This window comes from Babylonia areolata, chromosome 27 (assembly GCF_041734735.1).
Source record: "Babylonia areolata isolate BAREFJ2019XMU chromosome 27, ASM4173473v1, whole genome shotgun sequence".
Lineage (NCBI taxonomy): Eukaryota > Metazoa > Mollusca > Gastropoda > Neogastropoda > Buccinidae > Babylonia > Babylonia areolata.
In genome coordinates, this window is record NC_134902.1 from 30,877,225 (window position 1) to 30,892,224 (window position 15,000).

Sequence of the window (15,000 nt, forward strand, 5' to 3'; positions counted from 1 at the left end):
AGGCTGCCTTGAACTTGGTCCAAAGTTCCAGAGTTGAAAGGTTGCCTTCTTCCTTTTCTATCCTGCTGTCTAGTTCCTTCATGGTTTCCCTCATCCCGTCCCAGTTGGCTTTGTTATACAGGTGGATCTTCCTCGGATTTTGTTTCGTCTTCTGCACATGTACGTTGTACTCGCAGTACACTATCTCGTGGTCCGATACACCCATTGCTTTCTTTTCTTTCTTTTGTGTTCGACAGCTGCGCAGTCAGGGTCGAAGTCCGAGGGATGCCACAAACTCGGACGTTCGGTGAAGATCGGCTGCCGTCCCCCAGAGCTTGGTGTTGAGGTCAGCACCCCCAGGCCAGGACTGCTGCCGCATCTTCTCATACAGGGGGCAGTCTTGGAGAATATGGGATGGGGTCTGGTCAGCCTGGCCGCAATCACATAGGGATGTGGCTGCCACTCCAATCCTCTTCAGGTGTGCTCGGAGGCCGCAGTGTCCTGTGCGAAGGCGGTAGATGGTAGTCTGGTGTCTCCTCTCCAGTGTCCTGATGGGATCCTGGTGTGCCTGGTAGCCTCCGTTCAGGGTGACCCAGCCTCTTCGGAATCTGCTGCGGAGGAGAGTTTTTACTTCCTCATACGTGGCAGGAATGGTTGGCTGTGTGAGCTGGCTTCCTTCCTTAGCAAGGTGGTCTGCACGCTCGTTGCCTGGGAGGCCTACATGTGCAGGCACCCACTGGAGGGTCGTTGGGGCTGTTTGGCTAAGGGTTGTGAGGGAGGCCTTAAGGGACTGGATCAGTGGACCAGGATCAGGGGAGTCAAGGGCCTGGAGTGTGGACATGGAGTCAGTGAAGATGGAGATGCTGCCAAGGGGCTTCCACAGGAGAAGAGGAATTCTGCTGCTGTTTTAATGGCCAAGACTTCAGCTCTGAAATTGGAACAGAGCTTTTCTCCAGGGAGTGCGATGCTGCTGTGCTCTCCATCGGGAAATCTGACGTAGACTCCACTGCCTCCGTTGTGTGTGGTTTCCTCCGCTGATCCGTCCGTTTATACATGGGTCCAGGAGCTGGCTGGGTAGGACTCCTCTATCATGGCCAGAGTCGGGATCTTGAGAGTAGCTGGTTGCTGGTCTTTGGTGGTGATGCCAGGAACTCTGAGGCTGATGGTGGCCTCTATCTCTTGGTCAAGCCTCCAGTCAGGCAAGGCAAGGTCAGTGCAAGACTCCCCTTTTGCAGCCAGAACATCGCTGTGCTGTGCTCTGAGTGCTTTATACTGGTGGCTGAGGCTCTGACGTTTGAGACGGTTCTTGGTGGGCTGCTCCAGTCTGTGGTGTAGGTGATGTGAGGGCAGTATTCTGAGCTTCTCTCCCTGCATAAGGACTTTCAGGTCGCGTCTTCTCTCCAGGGGCTCAACGTTAGCAGTTTTCTCCATGTCATGGATCGGTGTGGACCTCATGGCTCCAAGTATGAGGCGTAGTCCCATATTTTGGACTTTGTCGAGCCGGCTCTTGTTGGTCTTGGAGGCTGTGCCCCACGAGGTTGAGGCGTACTCCATGGTGGGTCTGACCGCTCCCATGTAGACCCTGGCGAGAAGCCTGCTGTCTGCTCCCCAAGTCGTCCCGGCCAGCTTCTTCAGCAGGGCTAGCTTGCGGATGCCTCTCCTCTCCATCTCCTTAATCTGGGGCCTCCAGGTCAGGCGGGTGTCCAACTTGACACCAAGGAATGTTGGTATATCCGTTTGGGATAAGACCTGTCCCCAGAGCTTCAGCTTGACTTGCTCGTTGGCGGTGAGAGAGAGAAGAGTGTTGCGTTGGTTTTTGTGGTGTTGAGCTCAAGACCCCAGTCTTCTTTCCATGTAGCGATATTGCTGACGACTTCCTGAAGCTGGTAGGAAGCCGTGCTGGTGTGTTCAGCGGATGTCCATACTGCCAGGTCATCTGCGTGCAGACTGTTGGAGATGTGCTTCGTGATGTTGTCTGTGATGTCGTTGATATACAACAAAAACAATGTTGGGGAAAGCACTCCTCCCTGGGGGACACCCTCACGTAGCTTGATCTTTCTGCTGTGGAAGCCGTCTAGGTTGACCCTTGCGGTCCTGCCGAAGAGATAGTGTTGGATCCACATGTACATCTTGCTACGTACGCCGGCTTGGAGAAGTTTCAGGATGAGGCCCTCCTTCCACACTTTGTCAAACACTTAACAATTACTGACAAAGTTATCACTGAGAACAAACGCTTCTCCGTGCGTTTAGTTAACCAGCTCAGTTGTCTCATACGTCCGTCAGTATACCTAACTCCTCAGTTCGTTACGCCGCTGTTCAGGCTTCTGCTTGGCAAATGTGGTGTAGCGTATATGGGTTTGTCTGAACGCAGTGACGCCTCCTTGAGCTACTGAAACTGAAACCTCAGTTCAAAAACAACAAAATCAGCCTGATTAGTGTGTATGTATACTATATTCTGTATGTCCCTCGCCCGGACGTCAATATTCTTCCGTCAGTCTATGTCACGGTAGTGATATGAAACCCAAAGGAGTGTTGGACAGTACAATTGAGGTCTTCAGAGAAGAAGCCCCCCCTCAGTCAAGTGTTTCGGCCCTTATAACCCCTTAGGTTAGTGACTCCTGGATACACTTGCATTGCCGCTTTTTTTTCTTTTTCTTTTTTTTTTCTTTCTTTTTTTCCCTGACCCTCAGCAGGTTCGAACCCGCGCCTCCAGGGTGGTCGCCACATCAGCCGGGACTGAGTCACCTTTTCTGGCAGACGTTTTCACTACTGGGATATTGTACGCCTAGCTTGGGTAGGGAAATTTAATCCTTATCTTTAATCGCCTTTCTACTTAAACTTTCCCAACTCAGTGAAGTAAGTTCAGTACCCATTCACACCGGCCGGTCCGTGGGTGGAGTGAGTAAAGTGCCCGGCTTTCCCATGGACACAACATTGGAAACACTGACGTATAATGTAGTACCATATGTACGTTGCAGGGCTTACTTATGCGTGTGGAGCCTAAATCTGATGAATTCTAAATTTGAAACGAAAACTACTGCTTGTTGATTTGGGCGTTGTAAACAAACATATCCGACTCCTTGCCAGTTCAGCCTAATTTCAAAAGATGCTACATTTAAACAGTGTAACAATAAACACGTAACAATCTGAATGACGACTGGTCTGTTCATCCCATTATTATACTTTAACACATGTGCATTGACTGACTGGGAAAACTCTGTGTATGTGCGTGTGTGTGTGTGTGCGCGCCGTGTGTGTGTGTGTGTGTGTGTGTGCCGTGTGTGTGTGTGTGTGTGTGTGTGTGTGTGTGTCGCTGATCTTCACTTTCGGTTGAAATTACAGAACGTGTCAAATATACACTCACAGAATGTGTCAGATATACACCCAAATTCGGACAGCTTCCGTTTCAAGGACGTATCAAACTGGATTTTCCTCAGTACAGAATGTTGCCAGGGACTAACATCTTGTCGCCGTGGGTTACTTAACGTCAGTGCGCTAACTTCATGTCAGATACAAACTGGACCTCGGTTTGTCGTCTCATCCAAATGACTAGTGTCCAGACCACCACTCAAGGTCGAGTGGAAGGGGCGAAAAATCCGACTGGCGAGCGTGTATGGGATTCGATCTCGCACGCTCAGATTCTCTCGCTTCCAAAGCGGACGCGTCACCACTGTTAAACCAGTGCGCGCGATTAGTGTGTGTACGTGTGTGTGTGCGCGCGCGAGCGTATGTGCGTGCGTGCGTGCGTGTATGTATGTGTGTGTGTGTGTGTGTGAAGTCAAGTCAAAATGATCTTTACTGAGGGTAAAAGAATAAGCTTGTACAGCTTTTTTTCAGCCTGCCCTCGTGCGTGCGTCTCAGTGCGTGCGTGTGTGTGTGTGTGTGCCAGTGTGTGTGGGAGTGTGAGTGTGCATGCGCGCGCGCCCGCGCCCGCGTGTGTGTGTGTGTTACGAGTGTGAGTGCGTACGTGCGTGTTTGTGTGTTAATGTGTGTGTATTCGAGCGCGTGTCCCAGAATCTGGATTATTTTATTCTCTCTCTCTCTCAGTAAGTGGTATTATCAAAGAATTATAAAAGTGCGCTTCGAAGGGAAATCCATATTCATGTCCCTCCCTACGCCCCCCACACCCCCGCCCCCTGACCCCCCCCCCCCCCTCTCTCTCTCTCTCCCTCTCATCGACAGTGGCTAACTCACACACACACACACACACACACACACAAAACAAACTTTAGTTGTTGTTGTCATTGTTTTAAATTTCATTTCACGTTATTTCCTTCGCAGAGGCCGTGCCGTGTGACACACGGTTGTCGACAACAATCGGCATCGGAGGCAGTCATCCAACCCTTAACACGGTGAAGAACACAGAGCATCACACGGTGGACAGTTTGTTTTGTTGTGCATTCACACACGTTGCTTGCATGTGCCGAACTTGGTGCCGTGCTGGGAGCCGGGTACAGGGAGGAGGGGGCGGGGGGGGGAGGCGGGGGGAAGACACAATGGTAGGGTGGAGAGAGCCGGGAGGGGGAGTGGAGAGGACAGAGGTTAGATGCGGTTGTTGGGTAGGGTGCATGGGATAATGGGGAGGAGGGGGGGTGGGGGTTAGATGCGTGGGTGGTCAGTGATGGGGAGGATAAAACGTACGTATGTTCCTTGGCACTGATGGTCCAAGAGCTGTGTCCATTCGTTGTGAAATGGTCAAATGCACGCAGTGATCGAAATACTGATAAACACATGTTGCACATTCACAAACAGAAAAGGCAGCCCTTTAAGTCAAGTGAGTGTGTGTGTGTATATACATACATACATACATACATACATATATATATATATATATATATATATATATATATATATATATATATACATCACACATATATATACATATACAGAGAGAGACAGAGACAGACAGACAGACGTTAAGAAAAAAGAACAGCTACACCTTTAAGTTTTGACAGAACCCCCCCCCCCCCCAAAAAAAAAAAACAAAAAAAAAAAAACAACAACGCTATCCCTGGTATTTGGTATGCAGTCACCGGAAACTCAAGAGAAAAAAAAAAAAAAAAAAAAAAAATCACGATACTTTGAAACACAAGAAAGAGGGGGAAAACAAAACAGCAACGACAGACAAAAACAGAAGAAACCCCAAACACGAACACATGTAACGACTGGGATAACGATATAAGCAAGGCACTGTGTGTTCGTCATTCCATCACATCACAAGGCAGTCAGTGGGGTGTGTCAGTGTGCGGTCGCCGCCGTCGCCCCGGTGTAGAGAGAAGCGCTGGGCTGACCCCGCGAGGACATGGTCAGCTCCGTGATCTCTCGGATGGTCAGGTTGGCCAGCTGGAAACGCACGCGCTCCCTGGCGGCAGGCCGACTTTCCTTGACTCTCTCCTTCCGTCTCTGGGACAGCTTCTGCAGGTAGGCGTGCAGTCTGGCACCGCTGGACTGTGCTGCCGCCGTGGTGCCACCACCACGTGTGTCACGATCGCTAATGGCAGCTGCCCCCCCAACCGCCGTCGACGACTGTTTCTTCATCGTTGCACGTGCAGCCGTTGTCCTGCCGGCCCGCAGTCGCTGGCGTCGCTGGCAACAGAATGATAATTGGTTTATCCGTCTGTTTTTGTTGTTGTTTTTGGTGGTGGTGGTGGTGGTGGTGGTGGAGGTTTGTCAAAGAGCGAAGGGAGAAAACAATGTTTAAGGAGAAAGTGGAGAGGGAGGGGGGTGCAGGGGGTGAGGGGTGTAGCCGGCGGGGGCTTGGGGGAGGGGGGAGAGACAACACACTAAAAACTCGTAACTTTATATCTCAAGGTTTGAAATAGACTAGGGGAGGAGAAGATTGTCCGTGTGTTGTTTGTTTCTTTTTCTTTTAAATAGTGGTGTAAAAAAAAAGTAAAACAAAGAGGGAGGGAAGGAGGGAGAGGGGGAAGAAATTCAAAACTCGAAAATGTTATCAGCACAGACCATAGCCGCTGCTTCTAAATAAAACACTTATGACAAACACAAACATACAAGAAATAACAAGCAACAATGTGTTGACAAAACCTTCACATATGTCAGTGTCATAATCTAAGTAATCAAGAGCAATCCTCCAGATCTCAGCGTGCCTTTTAAGGGCTATAGATACAAGGATGCATTTTATATTTGTTTGCTATGTTGGTCTGTCTGCAGTAAGATCCTCGCGGTTAGTTTCAAAGAATAATCATAATAGTATCATATCAAATCGTATCATATCATATCACATCGTATTCAGTGATTAATCCAAATGCTCCTTTCTTACTGCAGTAGATCTGGCTGTGGCTGTTTCACTGGTGGGAGTGCGCAAGCGCCTGTCCCAAAACGTGACGTCATCCTCCTCATCCAGGCTCCGAAACTCGTTGGGCCGAGGGTAGTGGCCTGCTGCTTTCAGGTCCTCCTCATTCTCGCGCATGCGCTGACGCACAATCTGGATGATTTCCGACAACATGCGGTCCTTCCGGTTCCGGTTTCCGGTAGCCATGTACTCCCCTTTCCACTCCAACGTTTCTTGAGACATGTAGGTGGCACCCGTAAATCCCGTGGCCCCTTGGAGAAAGAGACAGAAAGATATGTATATATTCTGTTCAGAAAAACTTAATTACAAATCTGTGCTCACGACGAAAATATCCACAAATCCCTTTTCAGTCAGAATTAAAAATGACAAAAAATAAGTCTGAATGTATTTCCATGCACAGTGACTATTTGCATTATCTTCAACCCCATTCTTTTCTTCCTCTTGGAATTGCTCGCCTTTGTACAGAAAAAACCAATGAGACCACTTTAAAAAGCACACAAAAAACTTGCAATTAAGATCGATGCCACACGGATCTCGTTTCACAACGATTCAGCAGTGAAAGGGTTAAACAACACTCCATGTTATCATGTCGTTTTTTCCCCCAGCCCTGTTCGCCTTGCAGGCTCTGTGGCAGAGTCAGTTAGGCGTTGTTGGACTTATGATCCTGTGATCAACAGCGATCAGGGATCGAAGCCCCGTTTCGGGATGGTGTTAAATGTGTCCTTTGGAAATGATGGTGTGGATTCCTCAGTCAGAGACCAAGCTTTCAGCGCTTTACAAGCACGGAGTCATTTGCACAAAAGGTTGTCTTCTACCTGCGTAAAGCCGACCGATAACTACTTTTGGGCGCTCACCATTCGTTTCCCGTGTCATTAAAATTAATAAGGTTTCGCACACACACACACACACACACACACACACACACACACACACGTAATATTTTACGTACATCACTGTTTTATTTACCCTGCCATAAAGGCAGCCATACTCCGTTTTCAGGGGGGAGGGGGGTGCAGGGTATATTCTTGTTATGGAAACACCGAATGCTGACATGGATCACAGGGTCTTTAACGCGTGTATTTGATCTTCTGCGTGCGTATACACACCCGAAGGGGGTTCAGGCACTAGCAGGTCGGTACATATACTGACCTGGGAGATCGGAAAAATCTCCACCCTTAACCCCTCACCAGGCGCGACTGGGATCGAACTCCGGAAATTCGGGAAACAATCCAGCGCTGTAACCATCTGACCGCCGCACCACTCCCATCCGATTGTTCTTCACCCCACCCAGGCGTGGTACCTGACCTCGGTTATGGAAGGCCAAGACTGTGGAACGTGAGGAGAGCACTGGGTCCTGCCTTCCTCCAGTGCCGAACCCAAGACACAGTGGATATGAATTCACTGCATCGATGGCCATAAAAGGTATGGGAACTTTAACCTTTTTTGACGGGCGCAATAGCCGAGTGGTTAAAGCGTTGGACTTTCAATTTGAGGGTGCCGGGTTCGAATCTCGGTGACGGCGCCTGTGGGTACAGGGTGGAGATTTTTTTCGATTTCCTATGTCAACATAATTGCTAGTTGCTGAACCCCCTCCGTGTGTATGAGCACGCAGAACATCAGCTACGCACGTTAAAGATCTTGTAATCCATGTCAGCGTTCGGTTTATGGAAACAAGAACATACCCAGCATGCACACGACCGAAAATGTAGTATGGCTGCCTACATGACGGGGTAAATAAACAAATGGTCACACACGTATAATGTTAGAGTGTGTGTGTGTGTGTGTGTGTGTGTGTGTGTGTGTGTGTGTGTGTGTGTGTGTGTCTAAAATCTGATTGAATGACACAGGAAACGAATGATGAGCGTTCAATGGCAGCTGTCAGTCGGCTCTGCCCAGGTAGGCAGCCTGTTGTGCAAAGGACCCCGTGTTTGTAAAGCGCTTCGAGCTTGGTCTCCGACCGAGGATAGGCGCAATACAAGTATCCACATCATCATCATAACCATCAACCTAAGCCTTACCGGATCTGCCGGTGGTGGTGACGGATACCAGTCCAGGACTCTGGGCACGGTCCAGCCTCAGCCTGGGAACGTGGCGCGTGCTGGTCTGCCATCCCAGGCCACTCCCTTTGTACTCCGACAGACGGACCACGGGCAGAGGCGCTAGTCCTTCGCTGCCGTCCATCCCGGCCTGACAACATACAGCATTAACAAACTTGGTGTCAGTAATTAGTACGGGTGTCTTGTGAGCATACCGAGTCCGTGAACACAGTTATCGGGGAGCTTTGACTGCATTCGGTCCTTTCAACAGTCCTTCGTTCGACTGACAGTTAGTAGTCGACCGTGCCGTGTAGTCTACAAAAACATAGTGGTCATGTACTTTTGCATAATGTGCACAGACAAACGCGTGAACAAGCACTGATTTTTTTTGATTTCTTTTTTTTATTTTTTTTTAAGCTTCATCTTCCGCGCTTATTCCTCAGTATGACATCCCACTTCCAAACCACGTCGCTAGTCCCACATTCCCCTCCTTCCCACACGTCGCCATTCCCACATTGCCCTCCTTCCCACACGTCGCTATTCCCACATTCCCCTCCTTCCCGCACGTCCCTAATCCCACATCCCCTCCTTCCCCACATCACTCATCCCACATCCCCTCCTTCCCCACATCACTCATCCCACATTCCCCTCCTTCCCCACATCACTCATCTCACATTCCACATCACTCATCCCACATTCCCCCTTCCCCACATCACTCATCCCACATCACTCATCCCACATTCCCCTCCTTCCCCACATCACTCATCCCACATTCCACATCACTCATCCCACATTCCCCTCCTTCCCCACATCACTCATCTCACATTCCACATCACTCATCCCACATTCCCCCCTTCCCCACATCACTCATCCCACATTCTCCTCCTCCCCCACATCACTCATCCCACATTCCCCTCTCCTTCCCCACATCACTCATCCCACATTCCCCTCCTTCACCACATCTCTCATCCCACATTCCCCTCCTCTCCCTCACCTCCACATCATATTCCAAAGCAGTCAGCACAGTACCAGAATCGTCCAGCTCTGGAAACGTTTTGCTGGCTGGCCAGACAAAATGCTCCTCCTCCTCCTCCAGCTCGCCGTAAACAGCCCGGGGGGTTTCATTCGCCGGGGAGTTCTCAGTGTACATCACCGCCACAGGAAGCCGTTTGTGGAGGCGGTTGGCGGCCTGGAGCCTTGCCTTGGTCAGGCCCTGGGGCAGTGGCGGACAGCGGCGGACCTCCGTCCGCTTAGGGTCAGCCACAGCTGGCAGGGTGAGGGATGGGCAGCTGAAAGTCAGGCACTCTTCCTTGACTCGCGACGCCTCCAGGGCCGTGCTCTTCCCCTTGCGGTGGGGTAGGTGGTTGCGCCCCGAGTCCCACGTGCAGCGCCTGGACTTCAGGCTGCCGCCGTGCAGGGCGGGCAGTTTGAGGATGTGGTGAGTGGCTTTGTCCTTCAGCACCGACTTCCGTCTGCCGCCGCCTTTCTTCTGGCCGGCGGTCCCCGGCCCGCCCTTGTTAGCCACCGGCTTCTTGGGGCACGGCAGCGGCGTTTTCAGCTCCACGTTGGCGCCGAACCTCAACGCTTTCTTCTCAGCCGCGATGGCTGCGGCGTCGTTGGTCTTCTCCTTCGTGGGACTACAAGGTGGGAGTCGGGGCTGGGGCTGATCATTCAACGCTGGGGGGATCTCCGGTGGCGCCTCTTGTCCCCCGCTCGACGACACGGCGCGATGTGCGGTGACTGGAGGCAAGGGGGCAGCGTTGCTCCTTCGACCCGAAGGCTCCACCTCTTCCTTCACGGCTGCTGCGGCGTCAGTCTGTGCGTTGCGGTTATTGTCCGAGATCGGCGGTAGGTCCGCTTTTCCCGAAGCCTTGCCTCCCGCCTGCAGATTGGCCAGGCGAGCTCTCTGCGCCGCCTGCTCCGGCGCCTTGCTGAACTTGCTGTCCGGATCCCGCCACCGCTTGACGTGCACAGAGGAAGAGGTGGTGGTGGAGGAGGAGAAGTTGGAGGGGGCCGGGGAGGGAGGGTGTGGGGAGGTGTAGAGCTGGCGGTTGCTGAAGCAGAGCTCTGAGAGTTGCTCCTGCAGCTGCGTCCTGACGCCGTGGTAGTGCTGCATGCTCTCCCTCAGCTCCACCTGCATCCGGTGGCCCATGGAGGGACGCATCATGTGGTCGTACACACCCATCTGTTCTGCTCCTCTTCCTCCCTGTCTGCAGGTCGCCCCACCACCACCACAGTGTGATGACCTCAAGCACTCTGCAGGAGTCAACAACAGAAAACAGTCGATACGTGAAGGAAAAAAATACCGGCTAAAACCCCCACACACAATATCACTCGGTCCATTAGGCGCACCTCGGTGCGCGCGCGCGCAAACACACACACATACCTACCTCAATACACGAGGCAGACCACACACACACACGCGCACACACGCACGCACGCACACACACACACACACACACACACGCACGCACGCACGCACACGCACTGCACGCACACACACACACACGTACACACACACGCACGCACGCACACACACACACACACACACACACACCTCGGTACAAGTCGTGAAAAGGGAAACCCAAGGTGAAGTGCATTTGAAACACATCATAGTACAAAATCAGCGATTTTGCATAGATCTTCCCCGTAACAGGGAACTCTTAAGACATGTGAGACCAGCCATGCTTGGAAAGAACTCCGAGAACAGCGTTGACTCCACTAGTGGAGTCGGCCCCAAAACACTTACCCCTTTACATTATTTCAGGGGTGTGTGTGTGGGTGGGTGGGTGGGGGGGGGGGGGGGGGATTTCATTTACCCCACCCCTTTCCCCATGTTAACCCAAACCTTTTATCCAATGGAAGATCACTTCTCTGTTTAAAGACAAACCTTGAGGAGACCATTTTGGGGCAGAAGCATGACACCATCTCATGTCCCTTCTAAAAAAATAAAAAAAAATAAAGAAAATAAAAAAAAGACTCTGAGGGAGTTATTTCAATGCCAGAATACTCAGCCTCCAAAATGGCTCTCCGTGGATTATTTTCGGCCTCGATGGCAGGTAAATACGTACACTTTGCTCGTGTTCGTGTGGAGTTAGCTGAATGACTGGTGGAATGGGAAGGATACCAGCCCATGCTGAATCATCATGGAGTGTTTATCGGGGACCAGGACTGAAGCCAGTGTGATGGGACCTGCCTCAAATTAACACTTGTTATCACGAGTGATGTACTAGTTTGTACTTTATGATTAATTTGATTTGATGAAATCCTTTATTCTCATTGCATGGGATCATTCTTAGAGCAAGGTTTGCAGTTTTCCCACATTCCATATACTGGAGCCATGTCAGGCCTGACCCAAAGAGAAAGGTGGTAGAATGGTTAAGACACTTACAAGGTCTGCGTTCCAATGACGCTCTCACCCTTTCTCCCAAACTGACTGGAAAATAAAACTGAGTGTCTAGTCATACGGATGAGACTTTTAACTCTTTCACCGCCAGTCAATTTAGAGTGCAAAATTCACTTGGGCTATGAACACAGAAAATATGGCATCTAAGAATAGCTGGGGATTACCCCTGCGATGTGTAGAAAATGTGGCCTATCCTTCCGCCGTACAGTAAGAGCAGTAGGTTCATAGATAACAGACCCATGATCTGGTCACCCTTCTGTGACATGTGTCCTCTACCTAGCTTGTGCATACAGTAAATGCGAGTTTGGCGGTGAAAGGGTTAACCGAGGTCCCGTGTGCAGCATGCATTTGGCGCACTGAAAAAGAACCCATGTTGTCCCGTCTGGCAAAATAGGTACACAAACAAATATATGCATGCATCAAAATAGGTACACAAACATATATATATGCATGCATCAAAATAGGTACACAAACATATATATGCATGCATCAAAATAGGTACATAAACATATATATGCATGCATCAAAATAGGTACAAAAACATATATATGCATGCACTCAATGTCTGACTAAGCGTGTTTGGTTATGCTGCTGGTCAGGCATCTGCCTAAGCGATGTGGTGTAGCGTATATGGATTTGTCCGAACGCAGTGACGTCTCCTTCAGAAACTGAAACTGAAACCCATAATAACTCCGTGGAATAAATTTGGGGGTGGGGTAATTCTGGGGTATAACACAATCAGGCCAGGGCTTCATATGAATGCCAGGGGCGCTGTTCCTTAGATCAGTGTCAGAGACAAGATAAGAGGGGTGCGGGTGTGTGAGTGTGTGTGGGTGTGTGGGGTGTAGGTGGGGTCACCTTTTCCTTTAGGCTCTTCGCTACCGGATTCCCATCAAGGATTACACGAAGCACAAGCTTTCAGTATAGTGGTGCAGGTTCGATTCACCCATTCCGGTTTCGCCGCCAACTTTTTTTTTTTTATCGTGGCGCAAACTACGCTCAGTGGCCTCTTCTTTGACTATGGCTCTTTCTCATGCTTCGCTTACATCCCCGTTTCACCTACTCAGCCTCTCTCTCTCACACACACACACACACACACACACACACATACAAAAATAGAAAGAGAGAGAAACAAACAAACAAACAAACAAAGCAACATAAAACTCTCCGTTTTGTTTTGCTGCGCCGTCTGTCTCAGTATCTGGAATTCGCTTCCGCGTAACATTCGATTACGTATGTATAATTTACTTCATCATTTCTTCATGAAACACAGCTAAAGACGAAACCGATCTGTTGTTTAAAAGCAATAATCACCACTCAAGACACTCAAGTTTCTTCTCCTTCTTCTTCTCCACCTCCTCCTCCCCCTCATCATCATCACCATCACTAGTAGTACTAGTAGTTGTAGTATTGTCGTTGTTGTTCATCAATGACTATTAGTAGTATTAGTAGTGGTAGTGGTAGAAGTGGCAGCAGCGTCATTCTTCTTCTTCTTCTTCTTCTTCACACAGTAGGAGTGACACCCTGGTGAGATTTCAACAACCAGGCAAGCCTAAGTCCAGACCTGTACGTTTGTTGAACGGAGATATAATGCGACACACCTGTGATATTGGTTTCTTCGTGCTTATCGGATGATTTGACGGCAATGACATACCGCCATACGCCATTGTATGTGTATTTAAAAAAAAATAATAATAATAAAATAAAAATAAAAAGACTGGTGGGTAAAAAATAAAAAGGGAAAAAAATAGAGAAAGAAAAGGGCTAATCATAAGTTCGCATTCTCTGCCGGCGGCATGTATACGTACACACGCGGTCCAAGATAATTAAATACTGACAGGGTCACACATGTAACACACACACATGCCCGTGCGCGCGCGCGCACACACACACACACACACACACCAAAACCCCCCAACTATTTACATACATAGCAAATAGCACACACACACACACACACACACACACACACACACACACAGAGAGAGGGAGAGAGAGAGAGAAAAGAGAGAGAGACCGATGACCGATGATCGATGATCGATCAACTGACCGACAAACAGGGACAGGGACAGAAAGAGAGAGAAATCAAATTTACACAGGCATAATTCTCGTCGGTTGTCAGGACTTTTCAGCAGAGTGAAGGACTATGACTCTCAAACTAGGAGGCAAGATTGCACCGGCTCTTAGTGCTGAAGCCTTGGGGGCTAGTTGGCTTGGGGAACCATCCCAACGCTGACTGTCCTAAAACCCTCTTGGCCGAGAGAGTGGGGGTGTAACTTGGGGCAAGACACTCTCCACTATAATCAAATTCTAGCCCAGATAGTCGGGACAGCAGTTGCCTCCTCTGCTGTTCTGATGGTCATAGTCGGGACACGACTGACTATCACACATAGCAGAGATAGCGGACACACACAGGTAACGACAACACTGACAACAACAACAACAACAACAACAACAACAACACACACACACACACACACACACACACACACACACACACACACACACACAACTATGAACAAAATGAAATGAAATAAATGAAAAAGAACAGTACACAGAAATTTAAACAAGACGGATACAACCATGTGAAGAAACAGGTAAATGCAAGAAAAAAAAAGAAAAAAAAGAAGAAGAAAAGTATTCAGATGACAGACAATAATATCATCGATGATTCAGAGACTGCCTTATGTGGTGCAGCAGCAAACACCAAAGAAAAACACTATGACATGCTGTAAACGACTGCGTTAGCCACCTTCATATCAGTTACCCTGAACGCAGCCTCTCGGTGCGGGGCGCTCTGAATGCAGCAAACCAAATATCGCTTACATCATTTCAAAAATTAAAATCGTAACCCCGCACATCGAAACTGTTGTAGTTTTCACTGAATCTACCACGTATGTAGAAGGAAATATAAAAGCAAAGCATGTTGATGAACTATATCGTCTGCTTGAAATAAACAATAATTATTCTCAACAACGGATAGTTGGTTGTGAGCTTGAACTGACTTCCACCTTTGAAAAACAAACATGGCTGTAACCATTTCACTGACTTCATGTAAGGAGGATTTTGTAGGCTCTCAAGGCCTAACCAACGCGGCGTTGGGCTAATGCACAGACCAGGCATCTGTTTCCTTATTTATTTATTGATTGGTTTATTTATTTATTTATTTCAAAGCAAGTGTTTTGCTTACGGAATGGACCAGTCTGCTCGTTTTGCCTGTTGCATGGACTGACAATGCTGAAGCCTGCAGCTTTATGATACCTTTT

At 49.2% G+C, this 15,000-nt stretch overlaps 1 protein-coding gene across 1 annotated transcript in view; it reads right to left on the reverse strand.

Moving 5' to 3' along the window:
- Positions 1 to 5,027: 5,027 nt before the first annotated feature.
- LOC143301381 (uncharacterized) overlaps positions 5,028 to 15,000 on the reverse strand; it is an 11,312-nt gene continuing 1,339 nt past the window's right edge. Inside the window, exons 2-5 of the mRNA XM_076615623.1 lie at positions 9,323 to 10,584; positions 8,311 to 8,479; positions 6,260 to 6,543; positions 5,028 to 5,565 (exon numbers count right to left, since the gene is read on the reverse strand). Coding sequence (XP_076471738.1) covers positions 5,218 to 5,565; positions 6,260 to 6,543; positions 8,311 to 8,479; positions 9,323 to 10,584 — 2,063 coding nt within the window. The 3' untranslated portion in view covers positions 5,028 to 5,217. The remainder of the gene's footprint in view (positions 5,566 to 6,259; positions 6,544 to 8,310; positions 8,480 to 9,322; positions 10,585 to 15,000) is intronic.